Source organism: Bos indicus x Bos taurus, chromosome 19 (genome assembly GCF_003369695.1).
Source record: "Bos indicus x Bos taurus breed Angus x Brahman F1 hybrid chromosome 19, Bos_hybrid_MaternalHap_v2.0, whole genome shotgun sequence".
Taxonomy (NCBI): domain Eukaryota; kingdom Metazoa; phylum Chordata; class Mammalia; order Artiodactyla; family Bovidae; genus Bos; species Bos indicus x Bos taurus.
In genome coordinates, this window is record NC_040094.1 from 49,181,060 (window position 1) to 49,203,139 (window position 22,080).

Sequence of the window (22,080 nt, forward strand, 5' to 3'; positions counted from 1 at the left end):
ATTGAAGTCTGAAATTGGCAATAAGGAGTTCATGATTTGAGCCACAGTCAGCTCCCAGTCTTGTTTTTGCTGACGGTATAGAGCTTCTCATCTTTGGCTGCAAAGAATATAATCAATCTGATTTCAGTATTGACCATCTGGTGATGGCCATACGTGGAGTCTTCTCTTGTGTTGTTGGAAGAGGGTGTTTGCTATGACCAGTGAATTCTCTTGGCAAAACTTTGTTAGCCTTTGCCCTGCTTCATTTTGTATTCCAAGGCCAAATTTACCTGTTACTCCATGCAACAGCCTTGTCTAACTCATGAACCGCAGCCTTGTCTAACTCAGTGAAACTATGAGCCATGCCGTGTAGGGCCACCCAAGACAGATGGGTCATGGTGAAGAGTTCTGACAAAATGTGGTCCACTGGAGAAGGGAACGGCAAACCACTTCTGTATTCTTGCCTTGAGAACCCCATGAACAGTATGAAAATTAAAAAAGATATGACACTGAACACTGAACTCCCCAGGTCGGTAGGTACCCAATATGCTACTGGAGAAGAGTGGAGAAATAACTCCAGAAAGCAGGAAGAGACGGAGCCAAAGCGAAAATGGCACCCAGTTGTAGATGTGATTGGTGATGGAAGTAAAGTCCAATGCTGTAAAGAACAATATTGCATAGGAACCTGGAATGTTAGGTTCATGAATCAAGGTAAACTGGACACGGTCAAACAGGAGATGACAAGAGTGAACATCGACATTTTAGATATCAGTGAAAAATGGACTGGAATGGGTGAATTTAATTCAGATGACAATTATGCCCACTACTGTGGGCAAGAATCCCTTAGAAGAAATGCAGTACCCTCATAGTCAATAAAAGAGTCGGAAATGCAATACTTGGATGCAATCTCAAAAATGACAGAACGATCTCTGTTCATTTCCAAGGCAACCCATTCAATGTCACAGTAATCCAGTCTATGCCCCGACCAGGAATGCTGAAGAAGCTGAAATTGTACAGTTCTGTGAAGACCTACAAGACCTTCTAGAACTAACACCAAAAAAGATGTCCTTTCCATCATAGGAGCTACAGCCTATGAGGCCACAAAAGAGTCGGACCCACGACTGAGCCACTAAACAGCAACAGGCAGAAAGGAGTACCCCAAGCCCAGGCACCACTCTGGCAGGGCGTCATTGTGGGGGTGTTCCCCAGGGTCAGGGAGGCCCGAGCTGGTCCCCTGAAGGAAGTGTTGTCTCAGGATGGATGTATCTTGAGAGCTATGTGGATGCTTCCTCACTCTCTACCCACTTCCTCCTCCCTGCAATGCTCCTCTCCATCCACCAGAGAGAATGTGTGTTTGGGGAAAGGGAGCCAAGGATAGCAATAGATGCTGAGGTTTCTGGGCACAAGTTCCTCCTTCGCTCCATCACCTTCCTCCTGCCACCTGATCCAAACTGAGGTGGATGCAGTGCTAACCCGTGACCATTAGAGGGCTTCAGCCCCGCATGTCCCTTTTCCTGAACGTCCCCTCTCTGGCAGGTGTGTGGGGGCAAAGGACGGACACTTGAGGCATTGCCCCTACTCCTCGGATGTGCTGCAGAAATCCCAGGAACAGAGACTGACCACAAGTGCTTGCTCCCGTGGCCCTGTTACCGTCAGAGACTCTCAGCTGGAAGAGCCCTTGAAGGCTTGAGTCCCACCCCCAGCACTGGAGCATAGCATCCCAGAAAAATGGCTCTCTCTAGTCATTGTAGTCTCCTCCCCGTCTTTCTCCTCCTCCTTTTAGTATCTGTATAGAGCTTATCAGGCTGTGAAAAGCATGCCCATGCAGCCCTACATTAGGCCTTCAGGACCATCTTGTGAAGGAGGTATGGTTATCACCCCATTTCACAGAGGTGGAGACTGAGGCTCAAAGAGGCATACTTACAAGAGCTACTTCAACCAAGACAGCAAATCTCCAAATGCTTACTCTTCTCATGTTGCAGCACTCCAGGTCCTTTCTTCAAAGCAGACTGAGTGGGCGCCACTCTGTGTTTTTAGCTTCCTGATCACAAGGATCCTGCCTCTAGTCACAAGAGTTTCTGCCTCATTTGGTCCTCCCTTCAGAGCTTGTCGTTTTCCAGGTGAGACCAGCCCAGAGACACGGGATGTGTGGCAGAGACCACACAGCAAGGCAAGGCCTGAGTTAGGAAGGCTAGAACTACAAACGTCCCACCTCTTGGTGCCCAGAGTTGGGGCTATTTCAGCATCCAGAAGTCACCAGCATTGAATTGTCCCCAAGGATAAGAGCAGGAAAGAACATATTCCCCTCCATTTAAACCTTCCACCCCCTGAGTCTAAATACATTTAGCACTTGACCCTGTGGGAAAGCAAGAAGGAAGCAAACCTTTTTAGAGGTGGTTGGTGATGGTGTTGCCAACCAGCATTGAAAAGTTACACCCTTGTGGTCCAGAACTTGAGGGCTTGCATGTTGTCACCTCCCCCTTTTAAGACCAGAAGACAGAGCTCTCTTTTTTCCCCGTCACTCGTGAACCATCACCCAACCATGCCCCTGATTCTTTATCTGCTACCAAGGGCACTGGGACCTGTGGGAACTGTCCCAGGCTCAACTGTAGGAGGACCAGAGGGGAGTGTCATGAAAGAAACAGTCTCTGGGACTTCCGTGGTGGTCCAGTGGCTAAGACTCCATGCTCCCAATGCAGGGGTCCTGGGTTCAGTCCTTGGTTGGGGAACTCAATCCCACATGCTGCAACTAAGGATTCTGCAAGCCGCAATGAAGACGCCGTGCAGCCAAATAAATAAAAGAAATTTACTTAAAGAAAGAAAGAAACTGGCTCTGATGAAGGTAGGGCCACAGGGAAAGTATGTGCTCAGTCACTCAGTCATGTCTGACTCTTTCTAATGCTATGGACTGTAGCCTGCTCACTCTCCTCTGTCCATGGGATTTCCCAGGCAAGAATACTGGAGTGGGTTGCCATTTCCCATTCCAGGGGATCTTCCCGACACAAGGAGCGAACCCACGTCTCCTGCATTGGCAGGTGGCTTCTTTACCTCTGTGCCACCTGGGAGCCCACAGGAAAGGAGAGGACGCCCCTTTCCTCTACTTCTGGTGCCACCAAAGGGGAGGAGCCGGGGGGAAAGTGGGGGAGGGTCTCCGAGCCCCACACAGCACTTACCTCTTCTGCCACTTCTTCCTTCTGTGTCACCCGGGGGGAGCAGCACTGAGGTGGAAGCGCCCATGACGGGCTTCTAGCTAATACAGGGGGGACCAGTATGTGAGCCGTGGACCACAGGAGAAGCCTCAGGCCTTCCCTACGAGTGAGGGTACAGGAGCCCGAGTTGAGGATTGCTCGAGAGCCACACAAGGTGGGCACATGTGAGGAGTGGTGACTCCAGGCAGGGGACTGCCAAGAACAGGTGGGACCAGTCAGAGTAGGCGAGTATCTCCTCTTACCAGCCCACTTCTGGTTGGCCCACAGGATCCTGGGGGCCCCTGGGATACACCTTTCTCAGAACTGGAAGGTGTAGGGGTGGATACTGGTGATCCTCTTCTCTATAAAGTCTTTTTCAGGATCTTTCGTAATGAAGACACACACACAAGTCATTGCTGCTGCTAAGTTGCTTCAGTCGTGTCCGACCCTGTGTGACCCCATAGACGGCAGCCCACCAGGCTCCCCCATCCCTGGGATTCTCCAGGCAAGAATACTGGAGTGGCTTGCCATTTCCTTCTCCAATGCATGAAACTGAAAAGTCCAAGTGAAGTCACTCAGTCATGTCTGACTCTTTGCAACCCTATGGACTGCAGCCTAGCAGGCTCCTCCATCCATAGGATTTTCCAGGCAAGAGTACTGGAGTGGGGTGCCAGTGCCTTCTCCGCAAGTCATTACTAGTAGAAGATAAACTTTGAATTAGACTTGGGATTTTCCTGCCCATGCTAGGGAGTCATTCACCCTTTCTTGGGGCATGACCTGGGGCCAGACCCCCAGCTTCTCCGGTTTCAGAGACTGCCGGGCAATGGCCTCTGCATGGTGGCTGGTGGGCAGAGGCTGTGATCAGCATCTCCAGGGCCAGGCCCATAGGGTTAGAGATGAATTCCCCCATCATCTTGGAATCCATGAATTTCAGCGTGTTTGGTAGCCCTTCATATTTTCAGATTCGATCGTCTCTGGGGTTCTCATCGTGGATACTCACAGATTTACTCTTGATCTGAGTGTTACTCTGACTCTTTGCATCCCCATGGACTGTAGCCCACCAGGCTCCTCTGTCTGTGGAATTCTCCAGGCAAGAATACTGGAGTGGGTTGCCATTTCCTCCTCCAGGGGATCTTCCCAACCCAGGGATCAAATCTGGGTCTCTTGCACTGCAGGCAGATTCTTTCTGTCTGAACCGCCAGGAAAGTCCACTCTTGACCTGAAAGTGGCCTCTTTCAGGTTTCAAGAACCCCTCCAAGGTTCAAGTCCACTTGGCTTGGGGCCATCTCATTATTTAGAGTCATACTTGCCCTGGCCTTCGAGAGAGTCGCAAAGGGACTGCAGGTAGCTCTCTCCACTTTCCTCTTGTCACTTGAGGTCCATGCTTCCCATCTCTAGCTCTGTTCTGCCTTCCTTGAATCCAGAGGCTGGGATTGCCTCCAGGATATGCACCACTTCTTCTTTGACTCCAGCACAAGTCTGATGGCTGAGTGGATCACAGCTCATTGGGTCAACGTCTTTAAGAATGTTATGTGGGGATTCTCAAAGGCTTCTCCAGGGGACATGCGTAAGGCCAACATTTCTGAGCACTTTCCATGTACCAGGCGCTGTACTGAGTGATTTGGGGAGGATTGTATGAGGATATATCCTTCATACAAGGATACTCAGGCTCAGAGATAAGTAGTTTTCCTGGAGTCTCTCAGCTCCTAAGTGATAGCAGCCCAAGGTCCCAGTCTTTCATGGTGCCAAGCTCTTTAGAAGCCTCACCTAGGAAAGATGGTAGGGCTGCTGGGCATGAACAGAACTATCCTTAGCACAGAGCTGGCAGGGTGGGCTCAAGTCCCCATTCAGAAAATGTTCAATAGGACTTCCCTGGCAATCCAGTGGTTCGGTTCGGTTCAGCTCAGTCGTTCAGTCATGTCCGACTCTTTGTGACCCAGTGGTTAAAACTCCCTGTTTCCATTGCAGGGGACATGGGTTTGATCCCTGGCCAAGGAAGATCCCACACGCTGTGTGGCATGGCCAAAAAGAAAAAGAAGATGTTCAAGGAGCTTCAGCCCAGAATGAGGTCCGCAGGTACAGGTACCAAAACAAGCAGCAGAGAAAAACAACCTGATGCAGCCCGATTTAATGAACCAAGTCACATCATCCTTCACATTTGTGTTGCACGTTTCAGTGTACATCACATTTTCACTTCCTTCATCTCATCGGACCCTTGGGTTTGCCAGAGGATTCAAGCATGGAGGAAGGGCCCAGGAGGGCTCTGGAGTGGGGGTGGGGAGGATGAGGGCAGGCACCCCTGTGAGCTGACGGGGGGTGTTGTTTACAGTGGGTGAGGATCTCTGAACAATCTAGAAGAGCAAAACAACCGACATCACTGGACCTACTGGGTAATTTCACCTTGGGGATGACTCCCCAGGGGGACAAGCCCATTGAGAATGAAGTAGTAAGTACCGGGGTGTGTCCAGCAGCTGTGGGAAGTCTGAGGTGCTTTCCTGATTGGTGCTGTCAACTGGAAATAACCTCTGTCTCCTTCTACCTTATTCTGTGGTTGTTTGTGAACATCTTACCCGCACAGGGGAAGGTAAGCTCTTTGAGGCTGGGCTCATGCCCTTCACCCCTTCATTCATTCACTCATTCTCTTATTCGTACATTAACCAATTCAATAAGCAGTTGCTGGGCCTTGCATGTGCCAGGCATCCATGTACCAGGCAGATGGGCAGACCTAGATAAACAAAGGACACCACCTTTTCTCTGCTGGAGTTTACAGTCTATGGGAGAGAGATAATAGCAAACAAATAAATACCTAACAGTAACATGTATCCAGAAATTTCACATTGTGAAAACTACCACGAAAGAAAGAGCTAAGAAGCGAGAGTCTAGCTCTGGGGAGAGGGGAGGGACTTGGCAGCTGGAACCATATTCCCAGGCCCAGGAAACTCAACAAGCATCCACCGAGTGCATTGAGTGGATGGAAGGACAGTGTCAAGGAAAGAAACTCAAATATCCCCCCGGCCAGGAATGGCCAGGCAGGTCATGCTGTGTCTGTAGAATGAACTTCGCATAACAAGTGTGGAAAAAATGATAACGTGGGATCTTGCAACACACAGCAATACGCACCCGAGCAAATTCAAATGTAAAAAGGGGACGGGGTGGCATGCATATGCTGAGGGCAAGCACACAGATGTTCAGTAGACCCACAGCTCACAGAGCCTGAGCCCCAAACAGGACCTCACGAGGCGTCTGGCCGCCCACTCCTGCCACGTGAGAAAGTGATCTTAGGGCTGAACAGAACAATGTCTTTTATTATTATTGTTTGAAAAGTACATTATGATCTGTATAAATGTGTTTTAACAAACTACACTCTGAATTCAGGGTTTCAGGCTTGCTGTTTTGTGTTCTCTGTGGAGTCACCTAAGTTTCCAAGTAAAGGCTCGGGCTGGGAGAGGGCCGGCGAGGTCTCCCCGACGGACGGGCAGGGTTGGTTTTGGTTTTTGTTTGTATCTGAGTCAATAGCGGTTCCCGAGGATGCCGTGCCCGGGTGCAGCAGTGTGGAGAGCAGAGCCAAATCCAGAAACTTCGCAGTTGTGTGGACTCTGAATCCAGCTGCTGAGGCTGCCTGCGGAGAGCAGGGCACAACGGCGCAGGAGTCCCGAGCCCCCCACCCCCACTCCCCTGGGGCTGAATGGCCTCTGAGGCCTTTCACAGAAGACCCAGCAAGGCTGCACCCCTGCTGGGGGTTGTCCACGGACACCCAGACAGCCTCAGCTTTCCGAGTTTTGTTTTTCTCTCATCTCTGATTCTGCTGGAAAAACACCCAAACCCTCTGGCCAGAGCACCCCTGACCTAGCAGCACCTGCAGACAGGGGGGCCGGAAGTCAAGCTAAAACGGAGGAGGAACCAGCTTGTGCTTCCACCAGGCCCCCGAGGGACTGGGCTGGATTCCCCCAGTGGGCAGCGGGGCATGTGCCCACCAAGGAGGCCTCGGGCTGCATTCTGGGAGGAGGAAGGCTGAGGAGCAGCCCCACATCTGGGCCTCTTAGGAAGGAGCGGGGCCTTCGGGACTCATGAACAAGGGGACACATTTGGAGATGGTTCCCCAGGACAAAGCTGTCCCAGGGTTCTCTCCTGATGGCCCTCCTCCTTCTCCTCTGGCTCAAAGCCTCCGAGCTACAAAGTCCTTCAGGGGAGGCAGCTGTGATGTAGTGGAAAGAATGCCACACTTGGAGTCTGAAGGTCTGTGTGTGACTTGTGGCCAATTATGGTAATCATCTCCCTGGGCCTCGATTTCCTCTTTTGTAAAGTGGGGATGAAGCTGTCCCCTTCCAGGGTTATGCTGGGGAAAGATCATATAAACGAATACGGAGGTGCTCCATAAAATCTTATTGGCAGTGAAGAGATGCTCCATATATAAAAATCTGGGGGACCCAGTGAGAGAATCTGATTCATGTTTTGTATTTTGGATGTGGTGGTGGTTATTCAAATCTGTACATGTGCTGAAACTCATGACAAGAAAACTTAACTGTAGGATAATTTTCTAAAAACCAGCATCTGGTTCAACTCTTTTCCTTTGGAGAAGTCTTATGATTCCCATTTTGTAGAAAAAGCAACTGAGATCTGAGATAATTATCACTTCCACCAGCATCACTCAGCTTTGTTTCCACTGCCTGTCAGTTCTGGGGGCCAGGGCCCCACACGACAGACACGCAGACACCCACAGTGTAAAAGCCTCTAAAACAGAAGAACAGGCCATCGAGGGCTTCTACATCGAAACCACGAAATCAGTGCCCTTTGGGGGCGTCTGGTGGACAAGGCAGGCCTCCCTGCTCAGATGACTCTCTGTCAACAGTGCCTCAAAGCATTAGGAAAACAGTTATTCAAAAATATTTAATTGTCAAAAAAAGCCAAGGCCTCCCTAGACTGAGGGCAGCCCCAAGCAGGGGGAGACCCTGCCTGGGGGGAGAAGTGAAGACTCCATCCCACCCCCAGCCGGCTGCCCAGGGTCCCTGGTGGAGGTCGAGGACAGAATTAGCCCCACTATGCAAAGCAGCAGGAGAGGAAGAGCTCCAGTTCAGTGGAGGCAGATGCCAAAACAAGTGCGTTTCCTCTGGCAGCCCAGAGACCAGGGAGGGAGGAGGCCCGGCCAGGCCCAGCCCCGGCCTGGCTCAGTGTGGTCACCGCTGATCAAAGCAGAGATGGACCTTTACCCCAGGTGTGGGGTCCTTGGCCACCTGCCTGCCTCACCTGCAATTCCAGCTGGAGCTGCTCTGACTCATCCCTCCCTATGCTGACCTTGATTCTCCAATTAGACTGGCAGCTCCCTGAGGGCAAGGGTTTCTCCCACCTGAATCCAGAATGAAAGTGGCAAATCCAGAGCATGGTCCCCCCAAGGTCAACAGGAAGTGGAGCTCAGTCCGGCTCTGCACACAGAGGTGCACTGAACTTCAGGTCCTAGCCCTGAGCTGCTCCCAGTCACTCCCGCAGCAGGCGGGCTGGGGATTGTTTTGCTTCTGATTTTATGCAGAAAGTCTGAAGGGGTTATCTGACTAAGAATCCCCAGGCTTCCCCACCACAAGGCCTCTTGATTTGGGAATCTCTCTTGCATAGCTCTGGGTCAAATGAAAAAAAATAAAAGGAAAAAAATATATCTCCAGCATCTCATAGTTTAATGTTTGACCAAAATCATATCCATACCTATACATTTATTGAATGACAAAGAACAATTTTTGACTGTGAAAAGTTAAAGTCAAAGTTCGTAAGAAAAAATGTATATACAATTTCCAGGCTTGGTGGAGGACAGGAGGGTAGAGTAGAGGCAGGGGAAGCCCTGCCCTCAGGGACCTTCTAGTTTAACTGGAGAACAAGGCCAAGACGGGCAATGCAAAGTTGTAGCTACACCAGAGCTGTGGAGGACAGCGTCCAAACAGGGACCAGATAGGGGCTGGGGTGTTTTGGGAAGGCTTCCTGTAGGTGGAGGACTTTGAAGGACAAGAGGACTGGGGTGGGTAGGGGAGGGTGGCTCCTCTAGGGCTGAGACGCTCGAGTCCTGCAGGACTCAAGCACTGCTTGTCAGCTGGAGAGGAGGCAGGACGCGGGCATCCCCACCAAGAAGAAGGACCAGTCCAGTCAGACCTTCTCTGCTGTTCAGGGTCCCGCCAGAGTCAGAGCGGGGAAAGAAAGCAGACACGACCACAGGTCCCAACTGGGCCTCCAGAGAGAGCCGGACATGAGCTGAGCAGACCTCCCCGCCCCCAGGCCGATGGGTGCCCAAACGTTTGTGTCCAAACAGGTACCCTTATCAACTCCAGAACCACAGACGTCACAAGCCTGTGTGTGTTTTCTCAAGACACACTGTTTATTCCACGGGGGAAAGGGCTCAAGGCCAGCAGCCCCCTGGGGTGGGGCAGGGCGGGAGAGAGCAGGAGAGAACGGGAGAGGGACGAAGCTCTTGTGGCCCATCTGCGGCCACTTGGGGTAGGCTGTGACCCTGCCCCGGCTCTCCAGAGAAGCCAGGCTGCTCTGAGTCCACTTGCAGGTTCCAGACAAGTCTCTGCCTTCCCTGGCCTTCACAGGGCCATGGATCCCCCACATAGGACCCCCAGAAGGCGGGGTCCAGTCTAACCCCCGAGGACCCCCTTGCTCCTAATCACTGCCCTGCAGCCCTTCTATGCCAGTCCCTTCCGTGAGAGATGGGGACCAAGGGCTGGAGGGGCAGGTGGGTCTGGCAGGCCTGCTTTGGAGGCTGACGGGGGTCCAGGGAAAAGTGGGGGACGTCTCTGAAGCAGTCACTGAGGGCCCAGCGGGCTGTGCCCAGGAGCATGGGGAGGGCCAGCCCCTCACTCCTGGCCTGGGTGCTCACCCACCGACCACTTCACCTCCCCTGTCCGCAGAGTCACTATGTCTTCATAAGTGGCCGTCTGGTCAATATCCAGGCCCTGGAGAGATGAAACGGAGCTCAGGCCTTGAACACTCCCCTGGCCTCACGCCGATGGTGCCTCTGACTGCCCCCCTCGGCCCTCGGAGCTTCCAGGAGTATGGGGGGGTCCACCTTGCCCCTTACCTCATAGGTGTGATCTTCCTCCATCCCGGCCTTGCTGTCATCCTGGCGGGGGAGGGATGGAGAGCAGAGTGTTAGCTTCCTCCACCCCATCCACTGCTGGGCCAGGCTGGGGAGGGCCAGGGAGATTGGTCTTGGGTGAAGGGTCAAGGGTCAGGGTTGAGGGGCACTCTGTGAGAACAGCTGATGAATAAGGGAGTATTTGAATGGGTGAGTCAGTGGGTGGGCTCTGGGGCTGGGGAGACAGAGACCCTGCTGGTGTCTGGCCGGCCCCCACGGTCACCTTGTCCAGCAGCAGGAAGATGGGCACAATGATGAACAGAATGATAAGCAAGGTCTGGATCATGATGATGCCATCTTTCAGTGTGTTCCGCCGCTTCAGCTGGGCCAAGGTGCTGAACCCTGGGAGGAGGTGGGTGGACGTGGTGAGGCTTGGTGGGACCTGTCCCTGCTTTGGGCCCGGACCCCTCAGGACCTGCTTCTCCGCGGCTCTCCCAGGTGCCCGGGGTCACAGCCACCCAACACGGTGTGACCCTCCCTCCTACTGGTGGAGGGCTGGGGTGGGGTGGGGTGGGGTGGGTGTTGGTGGGGCTCCAGGAGCACCCCATGCTCTCCCTGGCTGGTGGGGGGTAGCGGGGTGGAGGGGTGGGCCCCACACACACCCATGACCCGGAGCTCAGTGCCACAGCCGTGCTCTGTCCTCTGGGTCCCCTTGGCACACTCCTGCTTGCAGAAGTAGATGCCATTGTCCTGAAACTGGACGCTTAGGATGGTGAGAACGGCCTCAGATTTGTTATGGGACTGGAGGATGCGGCCCTGCTCCGCGTGAAGTGTCTTGGGCTCTGAGTCCGGCTTCGGCTTCCGGAACCAGCTCACGAGACCATCATCCTCCACGTGGCACCTGATCTCCACTGTGGAGCCCCGTTTCTTGGCCACGAAACGTGGGTGCTGCCAGATCCGGGAACAAGTGTTTCCTGTGGGTGTCAGGGCTGGGGTCAAAATCCTGCTCCTTGCATTCTGGACCGCCGGCCGACCATGGTCCGCCACCCCCGCAACCATGGCCCCTGTCCCGGGCAGCGCTGACCCCTGGCTTGGTCTCCTGGCTTGCCCTTGCTTCTCAGAGTGTGGGACAGTCATGAGGCAGAGGTGTAGGGGAACTGAGCCATGTGAGGAGCTGCGGGCCACACCGCCGGACCCCGCCCCTTCCTAATGGCCCACTCTCCCCATTTGATTTTCCTTTAGAAGGGCCTGGAAACTTCCAACGCCTTTCCATGCCCCTGATGCAGGCCTCACCTTCTGAGGCCAGAGGGCCCCCAGGACAGCCTCTAACCTGGCCTGGTGTTCTCCCCTCTCCCTGTCCACACCAGCCCCCAGTCCTCAGGGTGACCCCGCAAATCCTCAGCCTGGCAATCAAAGCTCCCGCATCAATCTCCTGCCCATGTCTCCCTTGTCACCCCTTCTGCGTGGTCCTGTTCCTCTTTTTATTCCTATGCCTTTCTCAGCTTGCCACACTCCCCACCACCCATCTGCCCCAGGAGACCTCCCTCCTGCTTGGTCCCCAGTCAGGGGTGCCCTAGGAACCCCTAAGCCCCTGCAGCCTGTTGGGGGCCCCCAAGGTTGCAGGCTCCTGCTGGGGCTAAGCCCAACTCCCCAGCCAGACAGCCCAGGCCTACATACCCAGTGGGATCCCCTCCTCCCTGATCTTTGGGACTCATGTTTGACGTGGGTGACGCTGGAGAAGTAGGGGTTGGAGGAACTTTAGAGCCAGGTCTTACAGAGGGAGACAGACCCTCAGGAGGCCTGGGGATGGGTGGGGAGAACCCAAGGGGGCCAGGGCGCCGGGACGACCATAGGGCAGCTTGCGGACAGGGACCCCCACGTTGGACACAGACATACATGCTCCCAGAAGGTTCAGGGGAAGTTGCTGACCTTTGGGATCCCGGAGCAGGTCATCTGTTTTGTCCGCCAGCACCTTCTCACCTGCTGGGTGGGAGGAAGTGGGCGGGGCTGGTCCTTCCGAGTTGGCTGCCCCGCCCCTGCATTCCCAGACCCACTTCCTCCCCGCAGGACATCAGCTCCACGATCCCTGCCCTGGAGAGTCTAGAGCGGGGTGGGGTCACCAGAGGATCTGATTCCCAGCCCTGCTTCTGCCCTCGGCCTTTGAGTGGGCTCTTGGATGAGAGGGAAGAAGTCCCGCCTGGAAGGCTCTACCGCCTTCCAGACCAGAGCACCAAGTGGGGAGCAGGCCTGTCCCAGGTCTGGTGCGGGGCGGCCTCTCCACCGCTTCCCCCACCCAGGGCCCTGCAGCGCCTGGGGGTGAACGACCCTCTCTCCTTTCTTCCTCCCCGGCCTAGCTCTTCTCCGAGGTCAGAGCCACCAGCACCTCTCCCCCAGCTCAGCCCGACACCCTCCGGGCTGGAGAAGGGCTGGGGGCTGCAGACTCCAGAGCCCACCAGCCCCTCAGCCTGGCTGATTCCCACAGACCCGGTCCCCAGGGCTGTCAGAGGGAGACAGGAGGCAGCAAAAGTGAGAGACGGAAGGCGGAGGAGGCAAGAGCAGGAGACAGCAGCAGTGGAAAGAGCGAAACCAGGGGGCCTCTGGGCCCCTCGAGCAGTACCTGAAAGGAGCAGCAGCCCCAGCACCAGCCAGTTGTTGAGCCCGGGAATCAACGCCGACCCTGCCATGCTCACCCTGTCTCCAGCCCCAAGCCCGTGACAACGGAGGCTCCTGGGGGAAAACGTGTAACTGCCTGGGCTGCAGTCTGCCTCCTCCCCGCCTCTTCCCCACCAGGCCCCTTCCTGCCATGCAAATTGGGACCCAGGGGAGGCACCAGCTCTCTGGGGACCCTGGGGGAGGGCAGGCTCTCTTGTCAGCTGTGCCGCTAAGACCCAAGGGTCACCCCGGCTTGGGCACTGCGGCTGGGGTCTGTGACGGATGCCCCTGGGGTCCGTGACAGATGCCCCTGGGAGGCAGGGACCCCTGAGGCCCCATCCCAACCCCCAAGATCACGTCCTGGGGCCCGTCGGCCTCGCAGTCTGGAGTCCCAGGCACTTAACTGAATCCACACGGGTCCTGTGGATGGATGTGGGCACAGCCCTTCCACCCCAGACCAACTTATACCCTTCAACTTACACATCCAGGAAGGACGGGGTAGGAGTGCTGGGGGGACAGCTATGGACCCAGAGCCCAGCCTCTTGGCTAGAGTGCAGGTGGCCATGTTGGCAGTTGATGGAGGCTTGACCTTGTGTAGGAAGGGAGCCACAGAGGCTCTTGAACAAGAACAGGCCAAGAGCGGCAGCCACTTGGGAGAAGATTTGGTCCCAGCTCTGGCGAGAGGCCCCTCCTCGCTCACTTGGTGGGAGAGTTTGCTGGGAGCTGCCAAAGATGGCGGACTTAGGTGTTGATGGCTTACTGAAAACCCACCACTTAGCAATCAGCCGGACTCTCAGGGCACAGAAGTGTTACCCACAGCCTCAGGGGTCTGGAGTGGAAGACAAGAGGCTGGTCTGGGGGAGCCTGCAAGTTCTGAAACAGAAAGTCTCTCTGGCTTTTTCTCATCTGTCAGCAGAGCAGTGGATGGAACCACAGAGTCTAGGAGCTTGTCTAAGCTGAACTATGTGCCCTGGCCCTGGATCAGACACAGCCCTCATCCCTTGGGGTCTTGGGGGGGCGGTGCCCTTGTGCAGTGCATAACTTGCACAGCTGCCCATGGCAGGCGCATCCCTCAGCCCCACAGCTGAGTTCTTGAGTTTTACGTATTATGGCACCTTCTTTACTCTCTCTTGGCCCCTTGCTCTGTCTCTTCCTTCACCCCCCAGAAAGGGAAAGAAGATGCTGAATCCTGTGTCCTCTGCCCACATCTCACTCTCTTCACCACCCGCTAGTTTTCAAGCAGCCTGTGCTGCTGGCAGGTCTGAGTTCTGGGAGACATGGACCCACCACCCAGGCCAGGGTTGCTGGTGAAGAAGGCAGAGGTCTGGGTGCTGGCCCCCTAAGTCCTGGGCATAGGCCTCACCTGGTACAGTGGCACCCCACCCCCAACCCGAGGAGCACAGGTTGGGGCTGGAGCTATGGGAAGTGGGGACAGGGGAGTTCAGGTTCCATCCGAGAAACAGCTGTTCCCGGCAGTCCCAGATGTTCTTGCTGGTTCCAGATGTTCCGAACAAAGAGAAAAACATTTCTCTGAAAAGGTGTCAGATGTTCCGTTCACAGAACAAACAGCCCAGGAATATAAACATCAGCTGAGGTCAGCATGGGGACCACAGGCCCCTGGTGCTGGTGGGGGTGGTTGGAGACTCCCCCAGAGGAATGGAGGGAAATCCAGGGGTCTCTTCCTTTAGCCAAACACCTCCTGGTGATGGAGGACTTGGTTAGCTTTGGGGCTGGTGGCCCCCAAATTTGGGAGAAAGGTGGAGAAAGGTTGGGGTGCACCCGTGTGTGTGTGTGTGTGTGTGTGTGTGTGTGCATGTAGCTGCCAACTGGGGTGTACTGCCGAGTTGTAGGGTGTGAGGCTGTTTGGGAGCTGGTCTGCAGCCCAGGGTGCCTCTGGGGGGCCATGGAGGTTGGGGACGCAGTGGGTACCCTCCAAACATACACACATGTCTGCATCTCCTGTGGGCAGCAATGCAGATGTGTCCTTTGGACCTCATTCCCATTCATGCCAGGCAGGGATCTATTTTCAGGAAGGGGTGGGGGCCCCACCGTCTGCAGGGTTATTTGTCACAGGTGGGGCCGTGCTGTTCCGTCCGCAGTGACAACAGCACCGAGCTCCTTCCGAGGCTTGTGACGCTTTTTCTTTCCTGGAACAGGAGGCCTCGTAAGCCCACCTCCGCCTCTGCCCCCAGCTGCCCTGGGCCGTACACCCCGACATCTGGCAGCTCCCACCCCACCTTTCCAGGAAGGCAGCATCAGAACAAGAGATGAGGGTATAGGGAGAATAGACAAGGAGCTCAGGGTTAGGGAAAGCAAGAGGGCAGGGACCCCCAGGATCCCCGGGAAGTGGGGGGAGGGCAGAGCCTCAGCTTGGAAAGAATGACCTCTGCCCCTCCCCTAGCCCTTCCTTCCTCACTAACTCTGCTCGGCCCCTTGTGACCAGGGCGGGCGGGCTCAGAAGGATGCCGGCTTGAGTAGTTACTGAGCGCGCACGCCTAGAGCCCGGGCTCTGCAACAAGAGGAGCTGCTGCAATGAGAAGCCTATGACCTGTGACGAGGAGTACCCCCTGCTTGCCACAACTAGAGAAAGCTCTTGCACAGCAACGAAGACCCAGCACAGCCCAAAATAAATAGATAAGAGAAACCAAGCCAAGTCACAGAACATGTATCTGAAAACAAAAAAGAGAATGCTGGTTTGACCCCTAACTCTGCAGTACACCAGCCAGGAAGCCTCCCCCAGTTACCTGGCGATTCTCAACAAACGGTGGTCCTGCCCTACACTGACAGCTCTGGAAGTGCTCCAGGGCCGAGGGATTGAGGCGAACCCAGCTCTCCTGTATTGCAGCTGGATTCTTTACCGTCTGAGCTATCAGGGAAGCCCTTCCAGGGCCATGGTGGTTTAGTTGCTAAGTCGTGTCTGATTCTTTGCGACCCCATGTACTATAGCCCGCCACGTTCCTCTGGCCATGGGATTCTCCAGGCAAGAATACTGGAGTGGGTTGCCATTTCCTTCTCCAGGAGATCTTCCTGACCCGGGAATTGAACCCGGGTCTCCTGCATTTCAGGCAGACTCTTTACTGACTGAGCTATAAGGGAAGCCCCCTCCAGGGCTGTGGCCATGGTCAAATGACTAGTGGATGCCACTGGCGTTCCTGGGCCAGGGGCAGCGAAGACACAGCAGTGGGAGGGGCAGATTTTTCCTGCCTTACCTGCCAACAGCACCCCAGTTAAGCAACACCCATTCTTAACCTCTCAGGGACCAAGTTTCCTCCTTTAGGCAAAATACAAATAACTGTAATAAAACCTTCTTTGTGTGTGCTCAGGGGCTTAGTTGCGTTGGACTCTTTGAGGGCCCCTGGACTGTAATCTGCCATGCTTCTCTGTCCATGGGATTTCCCAGGCAAGAATACCGGAGAGGGGTTGCCATTTCCTCCTCAAGGGGATCTTCCTGACCCAGGGATCGAACCTGCGTCTCCTACATTAGCAGGTGGATTCTTTACCACTGAGCCACCTGTCCTTTGCAGGGCAGTCGTGAGCCTTGAAGGGCCTCTTGTATCTGAAGTGCATGGTGACGTAGGTGGAAGCACAGTCCACCCTCAGGAGGTGGTGAGTAGCATTGATATCTGGGGGAAGCACATGGTTCTGAATAGGAACCTCGGTTATGTTTATCACCCAGGATCTTACCTTTTTCTTTCACCATTCAAGGCTCAGGGGCAACATAGATCGGGGCACTCTCAAGCTCTCCTGTCCTTGAGGACAGAGAGAGCCCCAACCGAGGTTTGGAGAAACTTAAAGTAAAAAGTGAGAAGGAGCTTTCCCCACCTCTGAGAAGGGGTTCAGCACCCCCATGTGGGCTCAGAAACCCTGCTGGCACCCCACCCCCACAGGCAAAGACATCCGCAGGGTGGGAAGGGGCTCAAGGACACGGCTGAGGGAGGTTGGGGTGGCCTGTGGGTGCCCCTCCCCAGCCGCCAGGGGAGCCATGTAACCTCAGGACTCAGGAAAAGGGGAGTGGGGATACAGAAATCTTGAAAGGGACTAAATATTTACTAGTTTAGAGGAATACAGCCCTGGCTGTCGGAAAGCAAAATTAAATCTAAACTTATATTTCACTCACTGGGATTGTGGCCTGAGCTCACTACATATTTCTCTTTGTCATAGGTCCATGGGATGCTGGGTCCTCTGGGGTCAGAGGCAGCATCCTAAAGGGGATTGGGCCTCAGGAAAGGGAAGGGCCACACCGTGGACCCACAGGCCATGGGTGAGGCAGAAAAGTGATGGGGGCTTCCAGAGAGGAGGGTCTGGGCATACAGGTCCCAACGCCTATTTCCTGGGTACTGTTGTGGGCAGGGAGGGGTAGTGTGGGTGCTGCCTGTTAGTGGGGCGGGCAGGGGTGAGGGAACGACTCCTGACCTCATCTGGCCTCTTGAGGAGGCTGGGTTCCAGCCAGACTAAGCCAGAGGAGGGAGCTGGGGCCCTCCTTATCCTGCCCTCCCTAATACCTGGCAGCTCCCCAAGGCTTCTCCACTTGTTTCCAATCCCCCTAGCCCTTCTTGTCGCCCTCAGCTCCCGTCCACGTCCGCACACAGAGGCACAGAAGGAAAAAGCGTACTCGTCCGAGGCACCGGGAGGTTTATTATAAGAACTGTACAAAGGAGCCTTCTGCTGGCCTGGCTTGGGCCTGTTCCCACCCGGACGAGGTGCAATGGCTGTGGGTCTGCAGGGGGAGGAGGCCTGGACCCTATTCAGCCACGCTGGCTCTGTACCCGGCCCAGTGGAGAGAGTTCAGTCCAACAGAGGCTGAGGCTCTGGGGCCACACTCATCCGGCCCCAAGAGGAGGAAGGAAAGGACACGGGCAGGGTGCTGGTCAGAGAAGAGGCTGACCCCTGGAGGAACTTCTGAAGAAAGAGCCGGAACTGCTGCAGGAAGAGATGGAAGAAGCAGGGGCCTCCTTCCAGAGAGGACCCAGGCGGGGCCAGGGAGCGGGGCTGGGCAGTGGGTGTGAGGAAGAGAAGCAGAGAAGGCAGAAGGGTGCCCTCACGGCCATGAAAGAAAGAAATGTCCGGGCAGAGTGGGGCAGACAGAAAGGAAGGCTCCGGCCTGTGGGCGTGCACACAAGCAAACACACACACACATGTTGTTTGGAGGTTTTGCTGCTTCCTGAGTTTTAATCAAACTGTTCACGAGAAACAAGAAGAAAAAGAAGAGGAACTAAGTGCAGTGGGGGTGGGGTGGGGGGCTCAGTGTGCAAACCTTACCACGTGTGTTCACACTCACATACACACTCACAGCACAAGGACACTTCCACGGACTGGCCGACAGAGAAGACACACGCATACCCACTGGTTAAGCACTCCAGGGCACGCTGACACACACACACACACACAGATATACACATAGACAGATGCATATGCAGGTTCTATGGGACACAGTGGTTCACAGACGCACACGCACACACACACAGGTGAGTAAATCCAGTGACCCCGAGCTGGTGTCTCACCCCCTCCTCCAAGCTCGGCCTCTGTCTATTCACAAGAGCCCAGATCGGTGGTGCCAACAGAAGCATCGCACAGCTTCCAGTGGCCAGAAGTTGGACGCTTGGGCCTGAGCCAGGTGAGCAGTTCCCACCTCAGTGTTGAAATCTCGAACGTGAGCTCAGCTAGAACATTCTTAGGACCACTTTGAGGAGGGGGGGAAGGATGATGCAAGAGGAAGAGAAGGGTGTGGCGGGGGGTGAGGAGGGGACCCTGGGGCTAGGGAAGCTGCCAGGAGCCCAAGTGGTGCTGATGGAGGAGGAAGACGGGAATCTTCTTCCCAAGCCCCAGGGTCCCCGACCCCACCCGAGATCTGGGTGCTCAGTTCAAGGAAGCCCCCAGTGTAGTAATACACTGGTGGGATCCAACCCCTGCTACCCACCCCATCGTGCTTTCTAGAAAAAGATAATTCCCAAGGGGAATCTTCCCTTCTGCTCTTCTCCCAGGGGCCAGCCAGGGAGCCGGAGGGCCTGGGCAATGGATGAATCGGGAAAGGATTCAGGGGCCACAACCCACCCAATGTCTCAGCATCCAGTGGCCTCCCCACCACCCACCCACCACCGGGTATATGGAGCCATTTCTGAACCAGGGATGTTTTCCTTCTCCTGAGAATTCCTGAGCAGGCAGGGTGAGCCGCATCCCAGAGGCCGGACAGGGTGGCAGGCCCTGGGCTCAGGTCTGCTCCCACTGAGGTGAAGACTTCCTTGTCCCAGAGGGAGCTTGAGGCCTGAGCCACTGCCTGCAGAGAGGTCAGTAGCCCTTAAGACTCTGGGGGCAGGAGGGCAGCCAATCCCTCCATCACAGGCCGGCTCCTCCCAAGTGGGGAGCAGAGACTCTGATGTTCTGACCTCCCCCGGGGCTGTGAGGAGGGCAGCAGGGCCCACGAGGAGGTGAGAGCAACTTGAATGTGAATATCGCGGAGGCAGTGGCCTCAGCCCAGAGTGGAGACTTCAGGTACAATTCCCCCCTTCCATGGCCTGGGTGACAGCCCAGCATGGACAAAGCCTGTCCCCACCAGGGAGCTGGGTCAGTCCCGGACGCACAGCCCTAGCTCCCTCAGCGGCAGGCACCAAGGGGGTGCTTCGGGGCTGTGCCACCTCACCACCACTTGCTAGACGAGAGACTCTTTGACCCCTGGGCGCACCGTCTGCCCCAGGGGTGGGGCGGGAGGGAGGGGTGCGTCAGAGGGGCTGATGGGCCTGAGCCCCATGGCAGGTCCGGGGTCCCCTGTGGAGCCCCTCTCCTCCTCTTTGCTCGGCACACCGCTGTTCCCGTTGTCGGGGCCGTACATCTTGCTCATGGTGTCAGCGATCAGCCCCTCCTTCTCGGGGGCCCTGTCCCTGCCGCCGTCATGGTTGTGGCGGTACATGTAAGAGGCCTGCTTCACGGAGCGCTGCAGCAGATGCCGGCGGTAGGCCCTCTGGATCTTGATGGCGCACACTTCTTCGTGCTTCCTCTTGAGGGTGGTGGTGATGGGCTCATAGGAGACCTTGGAGGGGTTGGCGGCCATGAACTTCTCCTCCATGGTCTCCTTGAGGGCGTCCATCTCCCCGGAGTCACCCAGGACCTCTTTGGTCAGGGCAAAGAGGATGTCCAGGCAGTGGATCTTGTCCCCCGGCACCATGGGCAGGTCCATCGTGATGAGCTTGATCTTGTTGGGCTTGGCGATCCTCAGCGGCTCCTGCAGGGTGTCCACGAAGTCGGAGAGGCGGCTGTAGTCAATGAACTGCGTGGCGTCAGGGTCGAACTTCTCCCATGTCTCGTAGAACATCTCGAAGTCATCCTCCCCAAGAGGCTCGCTGCTCTCCTCCGTGGCCACGTTGAAGTTCTCCAGGATGATGGCGATGTACATGTTGACCACGATGAGGAAGGAAATGATGATGTAGCTGCAGAAGAAGCAGATGCCGATGGAGGGGTTGCCACAGTCGCCCCGGATGCTGGTGCCCGGGTTCTCCAGGTTGGGGTCACAGTCAGGGGGCCCGCTGTTGAGGATGGGGTTGAGGAGCCCATCCCAGCCGGCCGACGTGGTGATCTCGAAGAGGCAGATGATGCTGTTGCCAAAGGTCTCGAAGTTAAACATGTCGTCGATGCCCGACTCCTTCTTGACGTAGGCGAAGTTGGACATGCCGAAGATGGAGTAGATGAACATGACCAGGAAGAGGAGGAGGCCGATGTTGAAGAGGGCGGGCAGCGACATCATGAGCGCGAAGAGCAGCGTCCGGATGCCCTTGGCCCCGCGGATCAGCCGCAGGACCCGCCCGATCCTCGCCAGGCGGATCACACGGAACAGCGTGGGTGAGACGAAGTATTTCTGGATCAGGTCGGAGAGCGCCAGGCCTGCAAGGGAGGAAGCCTCGAGGAAGCACTGCTGCCCTGGGGGTGGGCGGCAGGGTCGGGGAGCAGGGGGAAGGCGCAGCTCCTTGGGGCATGCAGTGCTGGGCTCGTCTACCCCAGGAAGGAGCAGTAGAAATTCATCGCTCAGTGCACAGCCTGAGTGCCCTGACCCATTAGACTCTCCCAGGGCTCTTGGGGTCCTGGGCTCCATCTCTGCCCTGACGCAGCCCAGTGGAGGTGGGATGTGCCAAAGTGGATGGGGGGGTGGGTAAGGCCCATTGCCAAGGCTGTTCACAGATGCCATGGATGAGAGTGAGGGGGAGAACAGCTCTGGGTGTGTGATGATGGGCATGTCGCCTACCTGGTTTGTGACTCAGTTTCCTCATCTGTAAGATGGAGATGACAACAGTCCCAGTCTCAGGACATTTGTTAGGAACAGTTACTAATTACACAGCTAATACTGTGAAGTGCATGGCCTAGTTCAGGCCAACTGTAAGTGATGGATAAATGACAGCTAGTTACTGTCATAATTACACACACCTCTCCTGTGCGTAAGGCTGCTAGATCCATCTTCTTTTTTTAGTTTATTTATTCGGCTGTGATGGGTCTTCGTTGCAACATGTGGGATCTTTAGTTGTGGCATGCGGGATCTAGTTCCCTGACCAGGGATCGAACCTGGGGCCCCTGCATCAGGAGTGCAGAGTCTTAGCCACAGGGCCACCAGGAAAGTCCTGGAACCATCTTCTTATGTCTTTCCCAAAGCACACTGGGACCTGAACGTGCATCTTCAGGTCAGGTGAATGCTTCTGGAGCTGTACTCGTGTGTGCACAGGTAACAGGCTGCCTGGGAACCCACCGTCTGTGCTTCTGTGCATTTAGTGTAGACACCGGGTGCAAATGCATGTGTGTGTGTGTCTGTGTGTGTGCAAAAGCATACCAAGTGCATGAGCAGGTGTGCGTGTGGACATGAGGAGGGCGACCCCGGGCCTTCCCGAACGACTCAGCCCAGCCCGGCCCTGCTCACCCACAATGGACAGGATGACGACCACAAAGTCGAAGATATTCCAGCCGACGGTGAAGTAGTACTGGCGCAGGGCCAGCATCTTGAGCACGCACTCGCCCGTGAAGATGATGATGAAGACCATGTTGATGTTGTACAGGATGTCCACCTTGAGCTGGCTCTGGTCGTCCGTCTCCACCATCATGGTGACCATGTTGAGGCAAATGAGGATCATGATGGTGATGTCGAACGCCTGCTTGGTCACCAGGTCGTACACCATGCCCTGGACCTTGTTCTGCAGCAGGGGTGGGGGTGCGGGCAGCGGTCAGAGCAGG

General features: G+C 55.6%; 2 protein-coding genes across 4 annotated transcripts in view; both read right to left on the reverse strand.

Annotated features, from left to right (window-relative positions):
* Window positions 1-9,501: 9,501 nt before the first annotated feature.
* On the reverse strand, window positions 9,502-12,997 carry CD79B (CD79b molecule). 2 transcript variants are annotated; one of them, XM_027519099.1, is made up of 6 exons: window positions 12,842-12,997; window positions 12,154-12,204; window positions 10,887-11,198; window positions 10,508-10,626; window positions 10,228-10,269; window positions 9,502-10,102 (listed from the first exon to the last, which is right to left on the reverse strand). In XM_027519099.1, the coding sequence occupies exons 1-6, from the start codon at window positions 12,906-12,908 to the stop codon at window positions 10,004-10,006; spliced, it is 690 nt and encodes a 229-aa protein (XP_027374900.1). In that variant the 5' UTR covers window positions 12,909-12,997; the 3' UTR covers window positions 9,502-10,003. The 2 variants fall into 2 exon arrangements, with proteins under 2 accessions (XP_027374900.1, XP_027374899.1); XM_027519098.1 differs by having other exon boundaries at window positions 12,154-12,207.
* A 4,488-nt stretch (window positions 12,998-17,485) lies between these two features.
* SCN4A (sodium voltage-gated channel alpha subunit 4) overlaps window positions 17,486-22,080 on the reverse strand; it is a 52,976-nt gene continuing 48,381 nt past the window's right edge. The window contains exons 23-24 of one of the 2 annotated variants that reach the window (XM_027518351.1): window positions 21,770-22,040; window positions 17,486-20,748 (exon numbers count right to left, since the gene is read on the reverse strand). In XM_027518351.1, the coding sequence (XP_027374152.1) occupies window positions 19,523-20,748; window positions 21,770-22,040 (1,497 nt within the window). In that variant the 3' untranslated portion in view covers window positions 17,486-19,522. The remainder of the gene's footprint in view (window positions 20,749-21,769; window positions 22,041-22,080) is intronic. The other variant, XM_027518350.1, reaches the window with a different exon arrangement.

Coding starts and splice junctions, on each gene's coding strand:
- CD79B (XM_027519098.1), bottom strand. CDS start 12,908: ATGGCAGGGTCGGCGTTGATTCCCGGGCTCAACAACTGGCTGGTGCTG. Junction 12,208..12,841: donor GGGGCTGCTGCTCCTTTCAG/GTACTGCTCGAG, acceptor CCTCCCACCCAG/CAGGTGAGAAGGTGCTGGCG. Junction 10,103..10,227: donor AGGAAGATCACACCTATGAG/GTAAGGGGCAAG, acceptor TCATCTCTCCAG/GGCCTGGATATTGACCAGAC.